The sequence below is a fragment of the Alexandromys fortis genome, unplaced genomic scaffold, assembly GCF_014885135.2.
Source record: "Alexandromys fortis isolate MF-2015 unplaced genomic scaffold, M_Fortis_MF-2015_v1.1 scaffold_75, whole genome shotgun sequence".
NCBI classification, from domain to species: domain Eukaryota; kingdom Metazoa; phylum Chordata; class Mammalia; order Rodentia; family Cricetidae; genus Alexandromys; species Alexandromys fortis.
The window spans coordinates 678,716-706,580 of NW_026067956.1; the positions used below are offsets into that span (position 1 = coordinate 678,716).

Here is a 27,865-nt window from a genome sequence, read left to right on the forward strand (position 1 = left end):
AGCCACTGAGAGACTGTGCCACCCCCTCCCCCAAAACTCAAGCAAACAGAAAACCAAGGCGGATGGCACCTGAGGAGAAATACCTAAGGCTGACCTCTGGCTTCCACACCGGTCTACATACATGCATGCACACACTCCACAAAGTGATATTAGAATAACGAATTGGAATTCAACTTAGCTTATTGATCGATTCCAGCACGATGTCTCTAATAGGAAAATTCATCAAAAACAATACTGAAAGCTGGTAGTGCTGATACAGGCCAATAATGTCAACACTCCAAAGACTAATACAGGAGGAATGAGTGTTCAAGACCCGTCAAGGGTAGAGTGAGAAGACCTCATAAGCAAACCAACAAATGCCTGCCCAATATTCAGTAGAAGTTATAGAGAAAAATGATGATAAATCCCATAAGAAATTCAAAGTGGGAGTGCCCATCAGGGTAAAAGATAGAGAAAAGCAATGAAAAACACATGACAAAAATAAGAGTTGTAGGAATGGAGGGGGCCCCAAAGGGGCCTTTGGGGAGCAGGGACTTCTGTCATTGCGATCACTCTTTAAATGCCTTTATTTGTTCATACACTCTTTTTATACTTGGTGCTGATTTTTTAAAGGGATACTTTTAGAGTCTTATAGGACAGTAGAGGAAATACCAAGTCCCAGAGTAATTCAGTGAAGGAGAGCATTTGATTGGTAACACAATTCAGAGGCAGCTGACCCACATCACAGTCACAGAATCCGCCCTGTCATGCTCTGCCCATCTGAGGTCCTGGCTGGAGACGGCCCAGAGCTCAGGGGCTGTTCTCTCTGAGTCAGGCAAACAGTTGTTGGGGGCCCGCACCCCACACATGATGAGCCTGCACTCCCTTGCTGACAATATTGGATCCTAACAAATAAAGGGTTTAGGAGCAGCCCCAGCTGTTTTCAAAGCTTCCCAGCCTGGTCTCTGCAGCGCCAGATGCCAGAATAGCCAGTAGCTGAAGCCACTGTGAGGCTGGCCCTCTTGAAGTAACATAACTTCCTAGCGAGAGACCTGTGGGAAGTCCTGAGCTTGTGTCCCAGGCAAGGCTTAGGTCTTCTCTTTAGACCATTGCAAAGGGTACCACAGGAGAGTCAGGCAGCTCAGAGAATCCCTGAAGTCCCTTCACCTCCTGTGCATGAGATGAGACTTGAGCATTGTGTGTGCAAAGGAAAGGCCAAGCCAACTCCAGATCCAGAGCCTTGCTTGTAAATACAATCACTGTTGTCTTCTTGCTAGCAATTGGCTTTCATTTTTTGTTTAAAACAGTGAGTGGTATTGTATTTCTATTGTTCCAAAGGTGAAACGCTCGGAGACACTGCAGCTCCCAGGAGCATAGGTCTTCCAGATTGCTGCAGGATGCTGGTTAGCCTCCAGACCTTCTGCAGGAGTGTGATACCTGTTCCTAAGGATCACCCCAAACCGAAGCTGAGGCCGCTTGCTCTCTCCTGCCCTCTGCTGGTCCTTCCCTCCATCTCTTATTTGTGCAGGACGCAGATGGTGCCTGCCTGATTAGGATGGCACAACCCAAAAGCTGCCATCACCCAGAAACATCTGGTGCGTTTACTAACTCTCAGAAAATGATAAATTTTCAGAGTAGAAGCGCTGGGAGACAGCTCAGCGCTCAACCTGACTAGTTCCTGCTCAGAACTGAGTGGTAGCGTGTGGGCAATGCACGGTCCACAGTTCTTGCACTATGGAAAAGCTTGGAAATTTTACCTTGAACTCTAGATTTTTGATATTACATTAGTGGGTGTTCACGGTGTTTCAAAATAGAGATGAAGAAGTGGCCTGTACAGCTGTAGTTCAGTTGCAGACATCGCAGTGTGGCTCTTGCCAAGTGACCATAAAGCCAGTCGCCTTCACAACTACGTAAGGCACAACTCAAAAGAGACACACAGTAACATACAGAAGCAAATCTACCAGCTCTCTGGTAGCTGCGGTTCTTCTTCACTCAGGGACCTTCACGAACCTGTGAGTGGCCTGGAGTGGGAGAGGTCCAAGTCCTACGGAGAGGCTGACATGTCACCTACCATGGGGGCCTTACTGCACCTGTGGACGCATCTTTGCTATGGTCTCCGGGGGAGAATGACCCTCCCTGGGGAGTTCTACAAACAGGACACAGGTTGCAATTGTCCACAGTGGCCAGGTGAAAAGACAGTGGTACGGTTGGCCAAACTGGACCGGCCACATTTGGTGAGTGGAATTTCCTTTGGGCTAAACAGAAGCAACAGGACAAAGGTGGGCTGGACCTCCTTCCTCTATCAAACTCTTAAGGACACATGAGAGCAGCAAGAAAGATGGCTTAGATGACAGCAGTGACTTGTGAACTGTGTCCTTACAAGAATAGTTCTTTGCTTTCCCCAGAGACCAAGTGAACTGGAAAAACAAAACAGTGGTAAAGAGGAGAGGGACAATCGACATAGAAGAGCTAAAGGGGTGGAAGCTAAGCATTCAACTCTGAGCACTCAGGAGAGTTCCAGCGATGTTGAGCCCGTGTAAGTGGAGTTTTGAACTACTTAGAATCTAGACCCCAGCACCTGACATTGAAGAGATCTTTTCCCCCCTTTGTATGTTCAAGGCTCTGCAAATGCAGAGTGGACACAGGCAATGGTGGCAGCAAACCTCCCAATGAGGTGTCAAGGAGCTGAAACATTAACCGGATGTCTACAGGGAATTGCAGGACTGGGCAGCCCCGCAACCGGTTCACACTTGCTCCTGCTCAGGTCTGAGAAAGGAGGTCACCCTTGCAGGCCCCACAGCAGAGCCTGAGGGGGTAGGGCTGCGGTCCAGGACCTACCTCAAAAGCACAAGACCTTGAGTTCACACAAGGAACCTACAGTAATGGAGTTTTTTACAGCACAATTAGCCTCAAACCAGCTTGGAGGTGGGGGCTGCTTTTTTTAAAAAAAAAAAAAAATAGAAAACAAGTTCCAAGAATTCATGTATCAATGTCCTTTCTGATAAAAATGATACTTTATTATAATTTTTTAAAATCACAGAATTCCAGTCTAAACATCATACACACACACACACACACACACACACACACACACACCCTCTGGTCTGGCTCCCATACCCCCTCAAATCTGGCTAATGAGTTATGCTTCAGGGAATTTTTCCAGTTCAACTCATGCTCAACTTGGAGTAACACGCATCATCGGTCTTCTGTTTCTGCCCGTACTTCAGTGATGACGGTACATTTGCTGAAGAAATCGTTTCTGCTGGCTCAGCAACCCAGTGCTGTGGGCACTGTGTGGTATGATCATATTTAAATATGATCTGCACATCACTTCCCTGCAGGCTTTGCTCTCTCTTCTCTCTCACTGTTCCACTGGGTCTCTCCAGGGGTTCCCTTAAACACTATAATAAAATGTATCAACTGGACAGCAGGTGGCTCAGACCAGTACCAATTCTCCACATGAAGTCACCAAGCCTACAACTTTGCGGTTACAATTCAAAATAAATATCATTTCAAAGTGAGGAGATAGATGATTTGCTGACTAGGAAACTGCATGATTCTTTCTAAAACTCACAATCCACTGCGGACTTTTGTTTCATGATACAGTCACGAAAAATGAGGCAAACTATGACTCCCACTGCTGGCAGAGCACCCCGTCCTGTCCCCCTCCACGCAGAGAAATGACGGCAGAGCCTGGTTATCACATCAGTGGCCGGGGTCACTTGAGGTTCAGGTAACAAGTTCCTAAAGTTAGTTAAGATCAGTTATGTAACCACGATGCTAGGATTGGGGCCCTCACCTTGAGGGGTGAGCTAAGAGCTGGGCTAGCTACTCTGACATCAACTAGAGAGAACCTGTCAATATTGAAATCCAACTCTTAAGGACTGGGTGTCTTCAAAACTCATATGCCCTTCTTTTAATCAGGAAATCGACATCAGGGGTGCTGGCCCGAGGAAGCCACCGACAGTCTTAATGGAAGCAGAGATATTTTAGAAATAGGGAACGCATTTTGCGACATCTGTTTCCAGACCACAGCTATAGAAGCACTTTCCAGAGTTGGTCTGCTCGAATGCCTAGCTCAAGAACAAAGGCAGCCAGCCCTCACGAGGTACTGACGTATGTCCTGCCAAAAATAGTTTTCTTTTCCTAAAGTTGTAAGTTCTCTTCAACTATATTACACATCTGTTCTTTTCATCGGCAAAAGGAACGACTTAAAAAAAAGGTCCAAAATGAATGATGTCTACGTAGAATGAAGGTAGAATTTTGGTTGGTTGGTTTCTGTAATTCAGAATATAGATGCAATCAAAAGAGCCGCAATGGTCTGCACATTCACTTCTTCCCAGGGTCCTTGGCTCGGCTCACATGAACTCATCAGAGTCGTTACCGTCCTGCGGGGGACAACAAGTGAGAGGATGAAGGCCTTGAGGGCGGTCAGTCGGTATCTTACGTTTACTAGCACGCTAGCCCACCACCCCTCTTCTTATTCCTCATCTCGGGGTTCAGGGCGTAGCAGGAAGATGACCAAACTCGCCACTGCCCCCTGTCATCGGCTCTTGGAACGACCAGGGAGAGCCACAGCCTACGACATGCTCATTACCACAACCCCCAAGTTACCGCAGACGGAAGCCCACTCCAACTCGTAGAGGGTGGGATGAGGGTGAGGAAGGGGAGGAAATAGCTAAGCATTTCGAATGGATTCTCAATTTTAAAAAGGGAGGAACTGAGATGAGGGCTAGGGAACCTGTTTCCCTGGAGTGACATAACTCTCTGAACACAGCTCATGTCCCGCCAGATACCCTAAACACAATTTAGAAAAGGACCAATCCTCAACAAGTACGCTAATCAACAGTATCTTGATTCCTTAAGCCAACAACACTGCCATATGCAAAAAAATTAAATAAAAGTAAAAAAAAATTCTGCCCTAAACCCCAGTATTTTGAACCTCATGGTTTTCATAAATTTCTGATTTCACATGACAGCTGATTATTTTTCCTCCTTTTTAGTAGGTAAAGTCCTTAAGCCAAGCAAAAGCTAGTAATCAAGCTAGTCAGTTAGGTCTCTTACCACGACAGTGCACAGGCAAAGGGCTGATTAAGTCCCACAGGCCACACAAAGGTGCAGCCCCAGCCACCTTTCATCGGCAGCACTGGCCACTGCACTGGCTTCAATGTCTCTCTTACAGCCTAACAGCAATACTGCCAAGAGCCAGAGGCACAATGTAGGTTCTCTTTAAGGACCCTGGCTGGAAATGATAGGAAAATATTAGGTGAGGATAGAAAATGGTGGTTTTTATAAAGGCTGGTTTTAGCCAGCATCTCTGTGTTGTTCCTCTTCCCCCTTCTTAAAAAACTATTTTAGAGTGTGTGTGCATGTACCACACGTATGCAGAAACCCTTGAGAAGTCAGAAGACGGCACTGGATCCCTTGGAACTGGAGTTTTAAGAGGCTGTGAGCCGTCATGAGGATGCCAGGAACAGTGCCCCCAGGACCTCTGGAAGCAGCAAACTCTTTAACTGCTGTGCCTGGAGCTTCTCCTTTATTAGCACAGGAATCTGGGTACCAGGACTGACTGCCTCAGAGTCCTGGACTTCAAGAGCAGCATCAGACACCGGGAAGAGTCAGTGTGCATTTTCAAATGTCAGCTTCCCCGTCAGCAAGACTGCCTGGGAGGTAAGGGTGCCAAGTCCCTCCAGGGCTACGCATTAGATGTGTGCAGAGCTCCTGCCGCCCACGGGCTGGTATTCTGGGACCACAGGAATGCTTAACTATACGTCTGTGGTCTAGGGCTTTCCTTGGTCAACTATTATATTTCAGATTCCCCAGTTCCTAAATGATTCAGCTTCAAAGCTACACCTCTTGTCACCCAGTGATAAACTGATAGGCAAGAGGACTGTAACAGCAACAGTCTACGCCTCCAAGCCCAAACCAAAAAGGACAAAAGTGACAGATAAAAAGAGGTTATGCTAAATAGAAGACTAAAAGCTCTTATGAAAATCTAGCTCAGGGTGGCCGGTGGCCCAGCACTCGGGAGGCAGAGACAGGCAGATCTCTGAGTTCAAGGCCATCAAGGCCAGCCTGGTCTACAGAGCAAGTATCAGGACAGGCTCCAAAGCTACAGAGAAACCCTGTCTCAAAAAAAAAAAAAAAAAAAAAGAAAAGAGAAAGAAGAAAGACAGAGACAGAGATGAGCTTGCACAGTCCTATCTCACTTAAGCATCAGCCTTTGAATGGAGACCAAGTGATCACATTACAAATCAGGTTGTTAAAGACAAGATGGTTAATAGAACAGAAACTGTTACAAGGAGACTGAAGCCTTCCCATTTGAGCACCTCACCCACAGCAGCAAGTAACAGAGCAGGAGGAAGGGGGACCAGTGAGCATTTGTCTCTGGTTGAACACTGTAGTCCTGGGGCTCTCAGTGACAGTAATTGTGTATACACGTGCACCAATGGCCCCTTGCATCTGTGTGGGTCTATGTCTGAAAATCCAACCAAATGCAGACAGAAAGCACTTAGGAATCCCACACACATACGCACAGGCCTTTTGCTTGTCATTACTTCCTAAGCAATAAATTGTGACAACTGTTTGCATCTACATTGCAACTGGTATAAATAGCAACACAGGATAAAACACATGGGGAGAGAAAACCTAAGTTACATGAAAATATTCTTCCATTTTATAAGGGTTTTGAGCATCTACAGATTTCAGATTTTAGTATTCCTAGGGCCTTGAAACCAGAGCCTCAATCAAGAGCTGATTGATGAAGCCTGTGCGCATACATGTCTGTGCTTCCAATTCCGGAACATGTAAGCTGTTAAGACTCACCATGACAGGACTGTCATGTACAAGGTTGAAACACAGGCCAGATTTCTGGTGAAAGCTTCTAAATAGGAAGTCTGGATAAATACCAGTCGGCAGAGTAGAGGCTGGAGCACTAGTTTTAACTGAAGTGGACTTGGAATCTATCACAGACTTCTCCTAATGTTAAACTGCTCTGCGTTGTAAGAAAGCCAAGAATAATGTTCAGAGGGCTAAACAAATTCAGCGCTCAGTAAGGACCAGGGACGACTACCTATGTCATGACAGAGTCTCGCACGGTCTTCACGGCACACCCTTGTTTACAGGGTACAACAACCTCATGAGGTAATGTCTCTGTACTGAGCAACATCCCCCTAGCAAGGCTAAAACTGCAGTAGGCTCACCCTAGAGACAGTTTAAATCTCCTGACTTCATACTCGGTCCTGTTGGACTACACGGTGCGAGTCTGGAATTTCTTAGAAATAATTTATAAAGATACATCTTGATTCATAAAGGATACTCAAAAATTTAGTCCTTCACAGAGGTGGGAGTAAAGATACAATCTTACACATTCGTGGATAGGTACTGGATAGATAAACAATGTCTAAAATCCTACTGAATGCAATTCATACACTGAGCTAGGAGTTTGAAAAGATAACCTTACTTGGGAAACTGAGACGCTTAGCAGAATTTTCTGTACTAATGGCAGGTCCTTCACTGTTGCTGACATAAGTAGCCGCTGGGCCGCACAAAGCTAGCGTGACTAAAGAACACAGGTTTAACATAATTTTCATGTAAACAGCCTTTGCAGTTCGTCTCTAACATACCTGACAATACAGACGGAAAGCCTGCATTTTAAAACCGTATTATACAGATCTGAGCCAAATGTGATGGTAGATGCTTGTAATCCCAGCACTTGGGAAGCAGAGGCAGGAAGAGAGAGTCTAAGACCAGGCTGGGTTAAAGAGGGTTTCATGGCAGCCTGAGCAACAAAACAAAACCCCATCTCAAACAAAACAAAACAAAAAACCCAAAACATGTCAATACTTATTCCTGGTACTATCAAGGATGGAAAAAAAAAATCGGTGTTGCTATTTAGGCTGAAACAGATGACCTCTGTATTTGGTACACTTATTTTTAATTAAAAGGAGTAAAATTCTGGTTCTGTTGAACTGTGCTGTGGAATCTATAGCCACATTAGTGGAGGAAATTAATACATGCAAATACATTTGAAAGTCTGGAAATAGGAAAGGAGCAAGGAAGTGGACTGCAGGGGGCTGCCACAGTCTGGATCTGGAAATGTCCCCAAAAGGCCATGTGCTGAAGGCTTGTTCTCCAGAACATTTAAGAAGTGCTGCCTGGTGTGGAGAAGTCAGGTAACTGAGGCACGCCCTTCACAGGATACTGAGACTCTTCCTCTTTCCCTCTTTGCTTCCCAGCTGCCACACAGCGAACAGCTTGCCGGCCCATGCTTTCCCACCAGGATGTACTGTCTTAATATAGGATCAAAGCAGCAGGGCAGCTGACCATAGCCCAAACCCTCCAAAACCCTGAGTCAAAATAAAGCTTCTTTCCTCATAAATGGATCATCTGAGGTATTGTGTTAAGTGACAGAAAGCTGAATAACATACTGTGCAATACTAATAGGCCTGCCCTTCACAGCAGGCGAGGCATCAGACTCTGCTTCCGTGCAGTGACCCATACAAAATTAACACAAGAGCACGAGGAAGAAAGGCAAGGCCTGCCAAATCTACCCCCAGTGTGCTAGATGGTAAGCAATCTGAAATGCAATAATAGTAACTCAGTTACTAAAGACTCTGTGAAGTATTTCAACACACAATATTGGAGCAAGAAACGTGAACATACTTGATTTGAAGACATATTCTCAACTTTCATTAGTGATGAGTAGCTCCTAGAAGAAAAAAGATTCAAAGTGAGGTTATTGCTCAATAAGCAGCTCATGGGTAGCTACCACCCTAAAACCCACATCTCGCAGATGGTTACCACACTGGCTGAAGGCTGAAGCCAGTTGTTGAAACTACCCACTGATGAAAGCGGCACACAAGAGTGCCTTTTGGAAGGCCACATTTGCTCCAGGCTCCCTCCTTTTAACCCAACTGCCCCAACACCTTTTTAGATGCCAAAAAGGCATTTCCAGACTTTCGGTCCACATCCAACATAAAACATCCCCCATGAAAAGAAATGCATTTCTTTCTCCTGTTGCCTAGAATGGCGTCACTGTCTATTCCACTTCAAGCCAGAAACCCAGGAGTCATTCTCAGCTTTTGTCCTCAACCCAAGCTACCATCAAAATGGATCTTATCCCGTCACCAGGGAATTTGCCTCTCACTGGTAGATCTTCTCTACCTCCAAGTCACCACCATAGTCCAAGCTACATCATAGTCCAAGTGTGGTGTGGACAACTGCCAATCACTTAACTTCCACCGACACGGCCTCTGGCTCCCTCTATAACTGAACAGGCAAAGAGCTCTTACTAAATCACAAGCCATGCCTGCAAAACCCAACACTTAGGAGGCTACGACAGGAGACTGCCACAAGTGAGAGGTCAGCCTAGGGCAAGTAGCCAACTCCTGGTCATGCTGAACTACAGAGTGAGATAGTGTCACAAAAAATTAACTGGCTCACTCACTCAAAAGCCTCATCATTGCTTGAAACGTCAAAAACATTGTGTATGCATGTAAGTGCAGCATGCGCACTGAGTCAGAGAATGGCTCTTCATCCGCCATGAGTTTTGAGGATCAAACTCAGCTTGTCAAGTTTTGGGGACAAAATCTTTTACCTGCAAAGGCATTGCTCCAGCTCTGCTTGAGACTTTGATGACATCACAATGCTCAGGAGGAAGACAAACAGGCAAAAAAGGCCCCTGCATGGCTTGGCTCCATGTTCCTTGAGCCTTCTCGATCTAGTATTCCAAATATTTGGGACCTTGGTCCTGTTTCATTTTGTTGCCTCCTATATAAGGACCCTGAGCCTATAGAATGGCTGGCTAGCACACTCCTTAGTTCTGATACCAGCTTCTAGAATTATTCTACCAGGGAATACAGTTTCATGTATTCATTCATAACACAATGACTAACTACACATGCGAAATGTTGTCTTGTTCAAGGGGTCACAAGGCTCTGCAGAACTTACAATCTACACGAGGAGTCCGGGCGCACAGAGCAGTGACAGCAGACAGCAGTAGGGGTTTGGGTGTAGTGGTACTTCTGTGATCCCAACTATATGGAGTCTAAGGCAGGGGGATCATAAAGAGACTAGCTTGAACAACTTGGTGAGACTGTGTCTCAAGAAAAAAATGTTTTAAAGGAATATAGCTCAGTCAGTTGTAGAGTGCATGCAAGCACAAGGCCCCTGGTTCAATTTCCAGTCTTTTAAAAAGGGTAATGAACACTGGGCGGTGGTGGTGCACTTCTTTAATCTCAGCACAGGTTGAGGCTGAAGGAGTTCAAGGTCAGCCTGACCAAGGTCAGCAAGAACCAGGACTGGCTCCTTAGCTACCTCGAAACCCTGCCTTGGGGGTAGTGGGGGAAGGTAATGAGCAATAAAAATGCAGGGGTGGAGCAGTCCCCTCTTAGAGACTGGTCGTCCTCTAACCAAGGTTTTGTGCTGATGCCTTCTATATGCTGCTCCTGACTACAAGCCCATTTCTCCACAAACACCCCACAACACCTGTAACTATGTGAATCTTTCCAAGTCACTAAATGCACCATTTTCCAGGTTTACTTGCTCGTGTAAGACCCTGACACTGGTCCTGCATCAGAGGCAATGGATTCAGAATTACACAGGTCTCAGTTTCCTCTCTACCGCTTACAGCTGTCCAGTCACATGTGAAACTCCTTGCTGAAGACAGCTCTGCCTGGAAACCACGTTTATGTCTTTAAGCTGATGACACACTGGCCTGTGACTTCCCACTGTACTTCCATCCTGAGATTCAGCCTCACTTACAAAGTCCCAACTTACATTCCCCAGTTTCAAACCCCCCAGCTCCTCTATCATAACGGCCCACTGCGGATATGCTATCTACCCAACGCTATTTTCCTGATCATTGCTTTTGCCTTTTGGTCATGGCCTATAAGGCAGACTCGATTTCATGTTCTTAAGTGTTTGATGTGATAATTCAGAAAGACAAATAAAACACAAAATTAAAATAAAGCAGGTAAGCAGCACAGAGTTGATCTGTGGCTAGAAGGTTCAGAGACAGAACTTAAAGAGACGCTAGCACGGTAAGTGTACAGATTACAGGGTAGGGGGCGGGGAGCCCCAGGCTTCACTGGAGGACCTGGGCTGACAGTAAGACCCTGTGTCTCAAAAGTTCAAAAACAAGTCCACAAAATGTTGAAAGCACAAAGTCTGCTGCTGGACTTTTAAAAACTGAAGGACTGAGTTTGTGGAACAAGCCCTGACAGGCTGTTATCCTTTGACACAGTGGCCCCGCCTCAGGTTCTGCCTCCACAGCCTCTGATGGAACACAAGAGAAACAGGGGCCACACAACTGCAGCTCACAAGGTTGGTTACGACTAGGTGAGAATGGAGGGACTGGCTGAACTCTGGGACAGAGTTTATACTGCATGATGGAGAATTCTCCCCATTTCCATGAATACTTTTGCTATAGATACTCTGAAAACAAATCTAGAAGACACTATGGTGCACATATCACAAATGACATCCACAGACACCCAGGAGTTCCATGGCTACAAGTTATAAGGACAGCTTCCCGTTAAGGACAACAAGAGGGGCCTCAGAGACAGAGCTCTGGGATGGAACAATCGCCAAGTGTGCATGAGGCCCTCATTCAATGCCCAGCACTACATAAAGAGGAGAAATAAATAATAAACAAATAAAGTGAAATAACTTTATGGTTGGGGTCACTGCAACAGGAGCTGTCTGAAAGGATCGCAGCACTAGGAGGGCTGAGAACACAGGACTAGAAGCACACGGCGCTGGAACACATTGCAGATGGGACAGTTATGACAAGGAGATTCCTGGGATGATGTGATTATGTCTGATCCTTAAAGCAGAGAAGGCACAAGAAGGGGCAACAAGCCACAGAATGTGGGCAGCCTCTGCAAACCGGAGTCTCCTCTAGAGCCCTCCGGAAGGGAATTGCCCTGACGACTTCTTGTTTGCATTAGTCAGAACTCCTCAGTCTGTCCTTTTCTTTGAGGAGTTAAATTTGGGGCCATCTGTTATGGAGCAGCAGAAAACTGATACAGTCAGCGTTCTCACGGCCACCTTCACTGAGACTTCTGGAGCCAACCTGTATGTTAACAGCTGTCTACAACTGCAAGGCACTGAAGCAGGCCCCATCACACTAACGATGTTCAACTTTCTAAGGGCAGAAAAGGCTGTGGAAACAGCTTTGAGTTAGTCAGCTTCGCGTCTCTGTCCCAACGGCACAGCTGCGCAAGACTACACACTCCCTTACCTTTTCCTTCTCAACAGACCGGATTCTGAGGAAAGCTCACAATGGCTTACAGTGAAGGACAACACATTCAACACTTGGAGCTTTAATGTGCCCTCCTCCCACCAGAAAATCTGTGAGCAGAGCCCTCGGGGATAACCTGTGTCAGCCAACAGCAAGGCCACAGCCCCATCATACCTAAGTTCATCCATTTCCCGTTTCTTCTTCATTTCTTCTTTCTCTCTCCTCTTCATTTCCTGAATCTGGGCTTTTTTCTCATTCCTCTCTTCGCGGTCTCGGCTTTCTTTCTCTGCTGCTAGGTCAGGAAACTTCTCCGATTTGGTCTTTTCTAATCGATTCAAGATTTCATTCACTTTCTTCTCTACGGTCACAATTTTTACCTTTGAGGGAGGTAAGGGGGAAAGTACTTAGCCTTTTTTCTCTCATCTAAGAGGGGCAAGTCTTGGGCTTTCCTCACCCAGTGTAACACCCTTAGGAACATCACAGTCAGCCTGGAGCCGGGCCCCGCCTCCCGTGGTGGCATGAACACTTACATCCTTCTGCCTGTGAAAGCCTATCTGCCCCACATCCATGTCAGCTGTTTTCTTCAGGTTAGACCAAGGCGTGTATACCACATTAACGTTGTTCATCTTGCAGCCTGCCGAGAGAGACTGTCTTCAGGCAGGAAACATGAAACCGAGTGGCGTAGCCCTCACTCACAGCAAAACACCACCTACCCATCCCGGACAAGGCTTGAGATTGGAGATCTTGACACCTCCGATGTCACAAAGCACGAAAGACAAGTGGAAAGTCAAACATGAAGCCAAAGTGTTACAGTGGGAAAAGCAAGGGTAAACAACTAACATCAGGGGCTTCCAAGAACTCCCCAAAATTGAACACAAAATTACCATGTGCATAGTTTTCAAGAGAAAAGAAACAAGGGAGTCTCCCTAGACTTCAAGAGAAGGAATCTCTGAGGCAGTAATGGGTAACCAGTAATATACAGCTATAGCCTGGGATTTCCGAGAGCCAGCCTGGCAATACAAGGGGCTGGAGCAATGGCTTAGTAGTTAGAAACACTAGAAACTCTTCTAGAGGACCCGGGTTCAATTCCCAACACCCACGTGGTGGCTACAATTGTCTGTAATCTGACACCTTCTTCTGGGCTCCAAGGGCACCAGACATTCACATGGCATAGACACACATGCAAACACAACACCATACACATAAAATTACATTTAAATCTCTAAAAAAGAAAACCTGAAACAAACCCCTCTAATGTTAAGATCTGATGACAAACGATGGCAGCGGAGCCACGGGACACACCTCCTTAGCTACCAGCACTGCACTGCTGCCGGGACTTGAGGAGTGGGAGATGAGCTGCTACTCCCTTGACAGGCAGCAGAACTGCCCCCTCCTCAGCCTTCTCCTCTGGGGTCCTCAGAAGCATGCCAAAATCAACAGCATGCTTGCTAAAATGGACTTCATTCCAGACACAGAAAAAGTACACACTGACTCGGAAAACACCCATAGGAAAACTGACCTTGAATGCTATTGGCCTTCACGAGGTGGGCGCAGTCCATGAGAACCTCCTTTGGAATGTCTTCTATCTTCTCTCCCTACAACATAAAATAAACCGAATGGTCCTCTTTGGTTACTGATGGTCACTGGGACACTCACAGCACCTGCTCTTACCTGTGGGACACGGGCTTACAGCAAGCAGGGGCTCTTCGGGTTGGTTACAGAACACTGAAAATGAAGTGCCCACACAGGATGCTACCTGAACTAAGAGAAGGTACTAACAGGGAAAACTACACTTTACACCTTTTAAGAACCATGCCGCAGATATTAACTGCAGTTATGGCCCAGGAGCTTTTGTCCTTCTTCTTTTCTGGAAAGCATGTGGAGAAATGGTGCCCATTCGGCATCTAGAAGTCTCCCTGCCTGAGGTCCCTATAACCGTCCTTTGAAAGAGACGCCTTGGAATTCTGGATCCCAAACATCTCACAGACCATCTTCCCCCAGCCAAAATCAGGGCGAGTTCTTGTGGTGGATCCCCATTATTTACCACCACAAGGGAGAAATGACAGAGATGCCACTTTCTCTACAGAAATTGCTATCAAACAAAGATCTGAGTAAATAAAGCTATTTCCAAAAATACAAAGACAATGGAGAAAATCAGTTTAGAATCAGGTTCTATTGGGCATGGGATTAAGGAAACAGCCATCAGACAACAAGTGCTACATAGAACTCAGTGCTGAAATAACTTTATCTCACTACTGTGCTTCAAACTTATATAATTTCCAAGTGTGTATGTGTCATGTGGTGTGTGTGTGTGTGTGTATAATGTGTGTATGTGTCGTGTGGTGTGTGTGTAGTATGTGTGTGTATGGTGTGGTGTGTGTGTGCAGTGTGTGTGGTGTGTGTGGTATGTGCGTGTGGGGGAGTGTGTGTGGTGTGGTGTCTGAGGGGTGAACCCAGAGCCTTCCTTCTACATGCTAGGTAAGTACTCTATCAATCACTAAATTACATTCCCAGCTACATTTAAAATTATGAATATATGGTGCTCATCACTAAAGAGTCATGAATTCATGTTTACATTCCGTTACCTTTTGCAATCGAAGGTATACATGAGCCGAAGAGAGTTTGTCCACGTGAAACCTGCAAGGAAGGAAACCACTTTTAGCAAAACAACCATGTCCTCGGCCACTTGCATCAAAAACATCCCACTCCAAGAAAGTACTCCCTGGGACTTATTATAAAAGTGTCGCCATCTCCAAAGGGCCGGCCAGCGACCTGGAGAGGCAAGAGGAACCCGAGAGCTGTGCAGCTGGCGTGGCTCCAAGCCAAGAGGAGTCAGAGAGTAAAGTGACATCCTGGGAGAGTGAAGCTTCACGTGACAAAAAGAGCTATCAGTGACCAAGGGCTTCAAGGAAGAATTGAGATTTGGCTGCCCCTGACTAAAGCACAGGCCAAGAAAAAACCAGGGAAAGAATTTCAATGAGAAAGATGGAAGAAGTCAGTGAAACTCCACTGCTGCTGACCTGGGAGCCTTTCAGGACTGCAGTCTAGAGAAGAGGAGAATATGGTTTCTGATATCTCAACTTTACAACGTTGGCAAAACAACCAAAAACAAGGATCAAGTTTAGATTTAGAAAAGTCAGCTAAGCAGACTACATCATTAAATGGATCAGACTTAGAATTCTTCCAATCCCCCAGCAAGCCCCACTCACAGACAATGGCATCAATGCGCATCCCTGAGTGGACACGGTCTCTGCGGCACTGGTGCTGTCCTAAAATCAGTCAGGATGCCCCACAGCACCGCTTCTTTCTTGGCATAGGACTCACTACATAGCTCTGGCTGCTGGGGGACCAATGGTCTTTTACTCTGTCACTTGTATTATTTTTAATAAAACGCTCATTGGCCAGTAGCCAGGCAGGAAGTATAGGTGGGACAACCAGGCAGGAAGTAGAGGCAGGACAACGAGAACAGGAGAATTCTGAGAGGAAAGAGTCAGTCTGCAGTCATCACAGAGAAAGCCAGACATAGAGCAAGCAAGATGTGACTGCCTCACCAAAAAAGGCACCAAGCCACTTGGCTAACACAGACAAGAATTATGGGCTAATGTAAGTTATAAGAGTTAATAAGAAGCCTGAGCTACTAGGCCAACTAGTTTATGATTAATGTAGATCTCTGTGTGTTTATTTAGGACTAAACAGCTGTGGGACCTAGTAGGACAGAAACCTCAGTCAACACCTGGCTGGTCTGGTACTAGCATTTTACTTACAGAGATTCTTCGGCCTCTGCCTCCTAAGTGTTGGGAATGAGGTGGGACATATCTCCACAGCACATTAAAGTCACGTTTCCTTAGGATCTGTACTAGGTAGTTTTATGTCAGCTTGACAGCAGCTAGAGTCATCATCAAAGGAGGGACCCTCAAATGAGACAATGTTTCTATAAGATGGGGCTGTAGGCAAATCTATTAGTGATGGATGTGGGGGATTCTGAGTAGAGCCACATGTCAGTGGGAGTTTGAGTTACCTAGCCCATTGTGGATGGGGTTATCCCTGGATTGGTAGTCGTGGATTCTATAAGAAAGCAGGCTGAGCATCATGGGAAACAAACCAGTAAGCACCACTCCTCCATGGCCTCTGCATCAGCTCCTACCTCCAGGCTCTTGCCCCGTGTGAGTTCCTGTCCTCACTGCTTTTGATGATGAATGTTACATGGGACTGGGAGTGAAATGAACCCTTTCTTCCCCAAGTCGTTTTTGGTCAAGGTGCTTTATCGCAGCAATAGTAACCCTAACTAAGACAGGGTTCTTATTATCCATCAATTTAATGCAATCTATTAAAATTGATGTGAATTTTTCATGCTTATAATTCATCAAATGAAGTTGACTCACTTCATTTGACAAAGAGATGGGCCAAGAATTCAAGCATCAAACAATGAACTGACCTCAGCTGAGAAGGAACACCTGCTACTCTTAACTTCTGCCTGTTTAGTGACAGTCTTTATTAGTGACAGTCCTTCCTACACACGCCTGGCACGGTGACTCCGTTAACTTTAGCTGGAGCTGTCCCTAACAAGGGTTAAGGAAGCCTATGGAAACTGAGCATAGTGGCAAAGCTTATAATTCCAGCAGACAGAAGTGTCGTAAGTTTAGAATCAGCCTGGACTACTTAGTAAAACCCTGTCCCAAAACAAAGAAACAAAACCCTAAGGAGGATTCATTGCACCCCCTACAGACTTCCCCAGGCTTTTTTTTGTTCTCGACATCTATTCTAGGTGTTAAAGGGTCATACATCCCCACTTGGTACAGGATATAGACAAGTATGATTCAGTACGAAGGCTAAGATTATGCTGTTTCTAATGTCCTCAAAGAAGCAAAATATCTTATTTGTTCTGGATACAGAACAATATTCAGACTTCAGGCAAATGATCCATGTTGCTTCTTAGTTTACTGAGAGCCAGGAATGGACACTACATAATATTTGATTCATGTTTTTCCAAACTGTTAATTTACTCATTTGCGTTCCCATGTAAAATTCATATTAATTATCACCTTTATTTGGGCATTTTTGTACCCTGAAAAATCCCTTTTATAAATCTAGAAATTTTGTATATTTCATTCTCCTCTCAGAATCTTTTTTTTAAAAAAATATTTATTATGAATACAGTGTTCTGCCGCCATGTGCCTCCATGCCAGAAGAGAGTACCAGAACTCTCATAGGTTGTTATGAACCACCATGTGGTTGCTGGGAATTGAACTCAGGACCTCTGATAGAGCAACCAGTGCTGTTAACCTCTGAGCCCTCTCTCCAGTCCCTCCTTTCAGAATCTTAAGGAAAATATTATGCTGTGAACTGACCTCAAGTGAGAAGGAACACCTGCCACTCTGACTTCTGCTTACTTAGTGGCAGCTCTTTATTAGTAAGAGCCCTTCCACTAGCAACAGTAGCTATAGCAGATTCTTTTTCTTCAAGGTCTCCTATATGGAATGCTGTCAATAGAAATATCAAACTAATTCAATATATACTACGAGTTCATACTTAGGTATGAACTCATAAGCACTCATGAGAGTATCATGGCTAGAATGGTGGTTTGAGTAAGAATGGCCCCCATGGGCTCATATATTTGAATACTTAGTCACCAGGGAGTGGAATTCTTAGAAAGGAATAGGGAAGTGTGGTGGGTATGTCAGTGCGGTGGGCTCTGAGGTTTCAATAGCTCATGCCAGCCCCAGTCTTTCTCTCTGCCTGATGCTCTCAGCTACTGCTCCAGTGCCATGTGTGCCACCACACTCTCCACCATGATGATGATGGACTAAGCCTCTGAGACTAAGTAAGGTCCAAATACATGCTTCCTTTTCTAAGAGTTCTGTGGTTACGGTCTCTTCAGGCTTACATTTACATAGTTACAAAGGGCAGAGACCAACAGAAATGCAGGGTTTGAAGTAATTCAGAGCAAACTTGCTGTGTTTGCTAAGTCTTTCTAGTGTTCCTAACGATGCCCACTTGAAGTTTAAATTATGCCCACTTTTAGCCTCTTGTCCTTGTTATGTTCCCATCCCTGCTCATCTTGATCCCCTTCACTAACTCGGAGACTAGAATTTTCGATAAAGGAACAGTTACTTGAGGGTGTAGAGGCACAGGCAGTGAGCGGCTCAGTTTCTTGAAGGGAGGGCTGTGCAAATACTGTGCATTTGGCAGTCTGGAGGTAGCAAAGACACACTTCTCTCTTTTCCTCGCTTGAAAACCGATTTATTTCTAATCTCATTTAACGCCTAGAAGAGTCTTTGCTTAAAGGAACCTCAGAAGGTTTACCAGACAGACTCAGCTGCTGCCACAGGTAAATCCCCCAAGGCAGCGTCAGGGGAATATCAGGTTAACATCAGAATGCAGAAGAGCTCAGGGCCACTCTTTTGTCCAGGACAATCCCTGGCAGATTGTCAGGACTGACAGCACAGGAACTGGAACAGGGCCCTGAGGTTCGGGGCTATTCCAGCAGCCCTGAGTTCTCAAATAACTTCTGGAAATAAAAGTCAACTGTGCTGAACTTTGGTCATTAATCTCTGGACTATTAAAGGTGCCAAAAGGGATCTCTAGGTACCTGTCGATATAAGCCTGGTGAGTCTCAAGCTTAAAAAAAAAAAAAAAAAAAAAAAAAAAAAAAAAACCTCAAGCAAACTGTCTTTCAAGATATATTTTAATATGTAACCTTTCCTACATAGGCAGCTATCCTCAAATCTGTATGCTAACGTACAGCATCAGTGAACATGGTACCTCTAATTCTAACACCTAGAAAACTGAGAGAAGAAATTTCTGTGTTTTCAAAGGCAGCCTGGGTTACACAGTGAATTCCAGGGAAGCCTGAAATAGAAATAGTCAAACTCTAGCTTGAAAAAAATGAAGGGGCAAAAAGTATAGCAGGTAACTGCCTAACAGACACAGACAGTGCATCGGAGAGCCCGGCATCTACAGGAACTACTTCAGCTGGGGACAACAGCCACGCAAAGGAGAGACAACAGGAAGCAGTCCTTGGGAGGAAACTTCGAGGGGGTGTTTGTAGGATGGCAGCAAGTGAGTTGAGTGGGAAGTCAGTAGATGTATGGAACTCTCATTATGTGCCAGCACTAACAACCTGAGTAGTTCACGAAGCAGGTGAAGAGTTGTCCTGTTGAAGACATAGGGCCTTCTGAAGAAAGGCACAAATTCCAGAAATTCTGAGCAGTACAATCTGCCCTAAGCAGGGGCCCTAAGCAGGCCCTAAGCAGGGTCTCATCTGATGGTGCATTTGAGCTGAGAAGCCAGGACACTGTGCTGGAACAGCTTTTGTTTTTATACGGCTTTAACATTCCTTGTGTGTCGGCTACATCCTGGTTCTCAGTGTGGACTTTAGAATGATAGGTGAACATGCCCACCAGGGCCATGAACTAGAGCTCTGTACAACCAAGTAGGTAGAAGTCCAAGAGGTCCTTTGGGGAGGCCCCGCAGATATGTGGAGGCTTCTGAGCCGCAGGTAAGGGGGAGCAAGTGGAGCTTGAGTTACTCTCCATACAATACTTCCCTGTTAAGTGCTCAGTGCCGCACACCTCACTGAAAACTGAACCAGCGCTTCTGAAAAGTGGCCATCTAACCTCATAGCACTCCAGGGAGATAAGGGGGAGTTCTCCAGCCCACAGCTGGAGAAAAGAAAGAGATCTGTAGAGCTACAGCAATGGGTCTGGGGGTGGGAGTGGGGGGTGCGGTGAACTGAAGCCAGAAGAACGGCGCCCTTAAGGAGAGAGCGAATCAATGATTTGGAAACTGAGCTGTGCCTGTGAGATCCTGGGCTGGGCCAGTAATAGCCAGTGCAGACCTGTTCTGTCCCTCATCTGTAAAACAGGTATGATAGCAGTACTTCATAAATGCTGAGAAATGTATTGACACTTGACAATATTTGGCAGAGTTAAGCGCTTGAGAAATGTGCACTAAGTGTTGTGGGGTATTATTTTAAGATGTGTTACATTAATTTATGCTGTGGAATATTTGTTTAATGATGCAAGGATGTGTTGCATTCTTTTATGTTGCATTTGTTTAACTCTGTGAAGCTGTGCTACTTTGCCTGCCTATAACACCTGATTGGTCTAATAAAGAGCTGAAAGGCCCATAGCAAGGCAAGATAAAGGACAGGCAGGGCGGCCAGGCAGAGTGAATAAAAAGAATGAGGAAGAGGAAAGAGCGAGAGAAGAAGAGGACACCAGGGGCCAGCCACCCAGTCACACAATCCACGGAGAAAGAAGGAAAGAAAGACATGTAGGATAGAGAAAGGCAAAAGTCCAGAGGCAAAAGGTAGACGGAATAATTTAAGAAAAGCTAGATAGAAACAAGCCAAGCTAAGGCCAGGCAATCACAAGTAAGAATAAGTCTCCATGTATTTATGTGGAAGCTAGGTGGTGGGCCCCCAAAGACCAAAGAGCTAAGAAAAAAAAAAAAAAAAAAAAACTACAGCCAGGTAAACAGGGCCTGAGAACTTATCCAGGGAGAATGATACTCCACTCAAATGGTTGAGACTAGGTTCCAGGAGAGAGAATATGACGGTCAGAATAAGCAGTGGAAAATGGCCATGGAAAAGAAAGTGGCTAAAAAGGTGTGTTGGGAGCCCGCACATTTCTCTTGGGTCATAGGGGTGGAGCACTGAGGGAAACCACAGCTATTTACTCATGAATGCTAGAAACAAAACACCACGTAGGAGGTGTTTTAATTAATTAAAGGAGGCAGGTAGATGGTTATGTCTAAAAATCTAAATGATAACCTAAATGAAGCAGAATAAAAATTGCAACTTACCAAATATCTTCAGGCCAGCCATACTTTATCAGATCTTCATCTACAGTAAGATACAAGAGGATGGAAAAAGAAATTAAGAAAAACTGTTAAGTGGAAATATCCAGGATTTTTATTGTTGGGAAGGGAAAAGCAGCCCATACCCCTTCACTTTCTCCTCTTCCTTAAAGGAGACAACAGTGGCAGAACTAGGAAGCTTGAAAAGAAGGACAGCTTTTTTTTTTTTTAATGATTTATCTAACTTTATTTTATGTGCATTGGTGTGAAGGTGTCAGATCTCGTGGAACTGCATTTTCAGACAATTGTGAGCTGTCATGTTGGTGCTGGGATTTGAACCCATGTCCTCTGGAAGAGCAGTCAGTGCTCTTAACTGCTGAGCCATCTCTCTAGCCCCAAGAAGGACAGCTTTTACAGTCAGACAATATACACTACATGGCTTTTGTCACACTTCCAATTCAAAGCCCAAAGATGTTTCCTTTGAATGAAACAAATACTAGAAAAAAACTTCAGCAGCTGGGATGCTTAAATGCTAAAATGATTTTGTTCAAACTTTAAAACAGTGGGTTACATCATTATCATCATCATCGTGATCTGGGACACATTGGCTGTTCAGTGGCTGCATTGCTTGCCTAATGTTCACGAAGCCCTAGGTTTGATCCCTAACACCACAGAAGCCGAGTGTGGTTCACACAGTCTGTGATCCCAGCAATTGGGAGGTAGAGACAAGAGTATCAAGGTTCAAGTCATCCCTGGCCGCATAAAAAGTTAAGACCAGCCTGGAACATGTCTCAAAAGTACAGACAGATAGACAAAAACCTTGAAAATTCAGCAGGGTATGGCTGCATACACATGAGAAGCTGAGAAAAGATGGTGAGTCTGAGGACATCTTGGACTAAAAGGCTGATCAAGTCAGCTTAGTGAGACCTTGTAAGGCCCTGTCTTAGAACAGTGTCAACGAAAGAAAACAAACAAATCTTTGATTGTATACTTAAGAATATTATGGACAAAATATGCTTAAGAAGAAAATAAAAGTCATATCTGGAAACTAACTAGCAGAGAAAGGAGCTGAAAGTGTGAAAAGGAATTGTTCTGGGAGGAAGTGAGTTTTGTGGGATATTTACAATGTGTAAAGACATTGCTGCGATCGGTTTAATAAAGGGCTGAATAGCCAACAGCTAGGCAGGAGGTATAGGCAGGACTTCTGGGTAGAGAGAGGAAGCAGGAGGAGATAACTGAGGCACAGAGGAGATGCCAATGAGACATGGAGTTGGACATACTGAGTACAAGAAAAGAAAAAAGCCCATGGTAAAACAAAGCTTCATAGAAATAGGTTAATTTAAGTTATAAGAGCAAGTTAGAAACAAGCCTAAGAAATAGGCTGAGCTTTCATAATTACTAAGTCTCTGTGCCATTATTTGGGATCTGGCTGGACAGAGAAAGACTTGTTACAAGGAAGAGTTTTGGGAGCATGATGAAAGAGCTACTAGAGGTGAGGACCTGACTTTTATTATTATAAGAATTATATTATTAGCTGATATTTAAGCTGTACATGTGGCAGGTAAGTACTGGTTAGAACTTCAAGGAAACCATGGGATTCCTATGTGAAGATTTTAGATGTATCTAAGAAAGAATAGCCTACTACTGGCTAAGATATATACAACTCATAGGAGTGGGCACTTGGTGATAGTAGAGACCAGGAGGTTTCTGGCAGACATCAGGAATTTACTATGTGAGTGGGAAGCTGGGCAAATAAGTAAGGGAAAATATTAGTTGCAAAACATTTCTAAGTGTGCTATGTATGGCTGAGGCCACCTGCTGGCTAAGAAGAGAAAATACCTGTCTTAAAAATTCCACTCCGGTTTTATCCACTGCTTGCTTAGAAACTGCAGGGCTATGAGAAATAAATGGGAGGTACTAGGCATATCCCCAATAGGAGCTTTAAAACACAGCTCCCTTTCTTATTGGGATAAATTGGAAGGGCCGATACCTCCACACAACTCCAAAGTTTCCTGATGAGCAAATATTCTATACATACACAATAACACAAAACACAAGAGGGCTCTAGACATCAGATTCAGGGCTGTGGAAACAGATGCTCATCGAGGTGTGTGTCTCTAGGCATCAATTCTACTACAAATACAAGACCTTTCTCAGGTCAGTGCCTCAAGCCCCATTCACCATCCCTTCCACAGCATGTGCTAGAAATCACTGCATTTTGCCTACACTTTAAAAATGCCCTACATTTCAGAGCAGTTTTAGCTTCACAACAAAATGCAATGCTTTGGTTATGTCTGTATGTCTGTGTGTATACACCTGAATGGAGCTAAAGTCCTACCAATGTCTTCCTCACGGAGGTTGGAATGAGGCCCCCCAAACATAAGCCCTCAGTGAAGAGAAGACAACCACAGAAGGAGGAGAGAGACAGGTGGGAATGTCTTGCCCCCTGCACCCCAGTTATACAGTGCAAAACCTGCATTACTCACGCAGCAGCCGGGTTATAAGTGCTTCCCAGAAGCCGCAGTTTCAGGCTCCACCTCTGATGTAGTAGAAAGATGTTGGAAACTATTAAGGTGTGTGACTGTTGTTTATGCTGCATCTGTTTAACTCTGTGAAGCTGTGATTCTTTGCCTGTTTAAAACACCTGATGGTCCTAATAAAGAGCTGAACAGCCAACAGTGAGGCAGGAGTAAGGATAGGCGGGGTTGGCAGGCAGAGAGAATAAATAGAAGGAGAAAGGAGGAGCAACGAGAGAACAAGAAGAGGATGCCAGGGGCTAGTCACCCAGCCAGCCACAGAGTAAAAAGGAAAAGAAGATATACAGAACTAAGAAAAGGAAAAAGCCCAGAGGCAAAAGGGAGTCAGGATAATTTAAGAGAAGCTGGCAAGAAACAAGTCAAGTTAAGGCTGTGCATTCATATCTAAGAATAAGCCTCCACAGGTGATTTATTTGGGAGCTGAGTGGTACCCCCCACAAAACTAAAAAGAGTTAAACTTCGCACAACAGAAAGTAAACCATATTTGGCATCAGACTTGCGTTCCTATCCACTCTAAATAACTATGGCTCTATAGTGGTGGCTTACTGTTCACTGTAGAACAGGGAAACAGACAGCATCCTTTCCTTCATGAGACCAGGAGGATGCTGGGGGTCAAGTGAAAATAATCAGTGATATTATGGGCTATGAGGAATAACCTAAAACTCAAGTATTCATGTAGTATGGATGACGTCACCATTAGGTCACATCTTAGTCAAAGCCATAAATTCATTACAATGAAAAATTGCTTCAAAATGTGTTGTGTTGTTTTATTTTGTTTTTATCTGTTGTTTCTCTCTTCATAATGATACACTTTAAAAAAAAAAAAAGATTTCTTTATTATGTATACACACACCAGAAGAAGGCACCAGATCTCATTATAGATACTTGTGAGCCACCTGTGGTTTCTGGGAATTGAACTCGGGGCCTCTGGAAGCGGCCAGTGCTCTTAACCTCTGAGTCATTTCTCCAGCTCATGATACAGACTTTTAATCGTACCAGCTCTGCTTTATGGCAACCATTTTTTTTATCTTGTTTAAAAATGAAAATTACTGGCAAATATCTCTTACTGAAGAATGGTATGTGTGCCTCTTTTAATGCACACAAACTGTCCGATTCTAACTGCCATCAATGTCAAACTGCACCTGACTAGACACCAACAGTTCTTGTAAGAAACAGGAAAAATAGACAAGGAGTACCAAAAGTTTAAACACCTATACAGTGCGACCGACCAGTCAGCTCTCCAGACTTACTGAGGTAGTGGCACCCAGCCCCAGGGACAGTGTTCCTAGAGAAGCAAGGTGGGGAGTGGCATCTGGGAGCTTAAGAAGCTCCAGTAGTCTCTCAACCAGCTAACAAGTGTTCACAGGGGTTAGGCACTCCACAGGTCCTTCCCTTGACAACCTTTTGCGGTAGCTACAGTCCATGAGCCTCTCATAGCTAAGAAATCTGAGGGCCAAAGAGGTTGCACAACCACAGCGTGTTTGCTAAGGAGCTGATGCTGGTACGACTTCACAGCTGTCTTGTCTGAACCCTCGCTCTACTCCAGGAAGAAAGCAGCTGTTTTTCCATCTCAAGGAATGATACCCTCTCCAGTTCCTCTGAGGTTCTGCCTTCCTCACCTCCACACTGTGAGCAAACTCTGTGCTCTCTCCACTTAGGTCAACTTAGCTAGCCACAGTGGTTCACGTGCAGAAGCTCAGCATACGAGGGGCTGAGGCAGGAGGATCGCTATGAGTTCTAAGCCAACCTGAGCTATAGAGTGCAAGCTTGTCTCAAGGGAAAACAATTGCTCAACTGGGTCTGGCATGTAACTTAGCTGCAGTATTTGCCATCAGTGTTCACGAGGCCCTCAGTTCCACCATCCCCTCTAACGCTGGAATTATAGTCACATAAGGCACATGAACTACAACTAAGCTGCACACCAGACCCAGCGGAGTAAGACAAGCAGAGGAGAAAGCTACGGAGAGGCCGGCCAACCGGTGGAACCATAATCAGAGAGGACCGCATCTGCTATTCGGTGGCAGAGTAAATACAGTTACCAAAGTCTAGGCCAAAGTAGCTAGAAGACAGGATGTTGAATTCTCTAACCGACAAGGAATGATCAACGTTTGAGGTGACAGATATGCTATGGGTTCCAATCGGACCCCCTCACAATGTGTGTATGGACTCAAAAAATATGGCCAATTGTTGTTCGTCAAGTATAATTTCCAAAAGGAATGGAAGAAATTAATAACAAAAACCGTAAACGCAACAAACATCACTCACCTGCCTGCAAATTCAAAATCAAATGCTTTCATAAACTTACTTTCGTATTTATCCTTTCCCATGTAGATGGTGTACGTGGATGAGTTAACTGAAACAGAAACAAAAAGACAATTAGTTAAATTCACCAACAAACCTGCTTCACAGGAAACCCAAGTGTCAAAGGCTCTGATAAGGAGCTGCAAGCCACACCTGACTTACCCATCAGCTCTTATATCCTTCAATAACAAGTTTTATACTTTCAAGTAACCGGTAACAGCAGGACACAATTAAACCATAGCAAGAGCATTATAGGCCTACTGCCCTCAAAATAGTATCTCGTCCCCAAAAATGACGTTTGCCAATACTTATTGCTGAATGGTTTGTTTTCTCCTTTTCAGGGAAATAGCTTTTGATTTGTTCCTTCACAGCAGGATAAAGTTTAACGGCCACTCCCAGATCAGTCCTACACCTTGGCCTTCTTCAGTGCTAATGAGCAACAACCACAAGTTCAAGGCCAGTCTGAGCTACCTAGTGAGTTCTAGGCCAGCAAGGGAGGTATAATTAGGTCCCGTCTCAAAAATAAACAAGTACCAAGTACACAAATACTGAACATCACTCCACACTGGGGGACCTAGAAAGTAACACCAACAGTAGGGAGGCTTGAGGCAGGAGGGTCCCTGTTTGAAGCCAGCCTGAGCCACTCACTGTCTCCAGAAGGGGGAAAAAAAAAACCAACACACAACTGCCGCTCTACGCTCTACGAGTAAGGCATAAGCTTAGGAGACAAGACAAGACAGACCTGCCCTGTAGATCGAGCAGGCCACAAGAGAAGAGCGGTGTTAAGTCATGTTAAGGGGATAAAGAAAATGTATACTTAAATCATGGTGTGGGAACTAGGTCTCAAAAGGTGTCTTGGGAGAGTCAAAGCTATTTTTTTTTTTTAAACGAGGTGAGCTAATCAGAGATTGATTAGAACAATACGGACACAGCATTTCCTGGACACCAAAACACCACTTTCTCGCCTTCCAGACCCTGCTCAGTAGTGTTACCATATGTCAACCGGACAGCACGTCTGCCCGGCGAGGGGTTGTACTGACGTTCTAGTCCTTCTATTGCTTTCCATGGCACTCCCGCTCCTCCCTTCGGAGAAGGGCAAGGTACTCTTCCTGTAGGAGACAGCTGTTGGCACCTGTCTCATTGGTCAACGTCGCTCCTCCTGGGTGCTGCCAGAATGCTAGGGCGAACCCACACACTTCCCGAGCCCCGGCAGCGTTCGAGGGTCTGTCAAGTGGGGGTGTGAACATTCCCGGGTGTAAGGAGAGCGGGGGCGCATTCCCACGGCGCTCCCCAGGCCCCGACCAGAGGACCAGCAGGCAACCGAAGGGACAGCCGCGCAGGGACCCAGAAGGCGGTGGGACAGACGCCCGCGGGAGGATGCGCTCCAGGACCAGGTCCAAGCCCAGCGGCGGCTGGGGAATCCCGGTTTTGGAGGCAGCTGCGGGGACAGGACCCCGGAGGGTGCGGCATCACTCACCACTGCTGCTGGTGAAATAGAACACCATGATCCTGGTAGAAGAGTGGCAACTCCTGCTCAAATCGCGAAGCTCACGAGCCCACAGGCGCGAGGGTGAGCCGGCTTCCAGGCTCTCCTCCGGGCACTTCCGGCGGACGTGAGATCGCCGTCACAACGCCCTCCTGTCGGCGCCATCTTTAGTCCTGGCGAAGGGAAGGCTGTTGGCGGGTGTCCCCGTGACGGAGGATTGCGCCCTAGCGGCCGGCTGAAGGAATAGCGCCAGGAAACCACATCTTGTTTGAGGCCATAAAGGAAAAATTGCTTTTTCTCTGACTTCCCCTCCACCCAGCAGGGGCTGCACGAATGCAAAAACGGCCTCTTTCATAGTTACAGGTTCCTGTTCCCATGACATCCGAAGACACTCAGTAGGGGCCAATTCAATTTTAAATGAACTCATTCCTCCACTACTTGATTTATGTGAGGTGTTTTGTTTTGTTTTGTTTTGTTTTTCCTTTTGGCTTGATTAAACTAGTCAGAATAGATGTGGGT

The 27,865-nt window shown here is 45.3% G+C and overlaps 1 protein-coding gene across 1 annotated transcript; it reads right to left on the reverse strand.

Annotated features, from left to right (window-relative positions):
- Positions 1-2,971: 2,971 nt before the first annotated feature.
- Positions 2,972-27,503, reverse strand: Ccdc25 (coiled-coil domain containing 25). The gene is made up of 9 exons (XM_050152285.1): positions 27,338-27,503; positions 25,865-25,912; positions 21,029-21,068; positions 14,809-14,860; positions 13,743-13,818; positions 12,754-12,857; positions 12,398-12,600; positions 8,644-8,689; positions 2,972-4,367 (listed from the first exon to the last, which is right to left on the reverse strand). Exons 1-9 carry the CDS (start codon positions 27,363-27,365, stop codon positions 4,338-4,340), a joined length of 627 nt encoding a protein of 208 aa, XP_050008242.1. The 5' UTR covers positions 27,366-27,503; the 3' UTR covers positions 2,972-4,337.
- Between the last annotated feature and the right edge of the window lie 362 nt (positions 27,504-27,865).

What these genes read in the sequence shown, in the direction of transcription:
- Ccdc25 (XM_050152285.1), bottom strand. Translation starts at nt 27,365, where the DNA reads ATGGTGTTCTATTTCACCAGCAGCAGTG. An exon ending in GAAGGCCAATAGCATTCAAG is followed by an intron (nt 12,858 to 13,742) that starts GTCAGTTTTCCT and finishes CTCTCTCGGCAG; the next exon opens with GCTGCAAGATGAACAACGTT. An exon ending in CGGGAAATGGATGAACTTAG is followed by an intron (nt 8,690 to 12,397) that starts GTATGATGGGGC and finishes TTTTTCTTCTAG; the next exon opens with GAGCTACTCATCACTAATGA.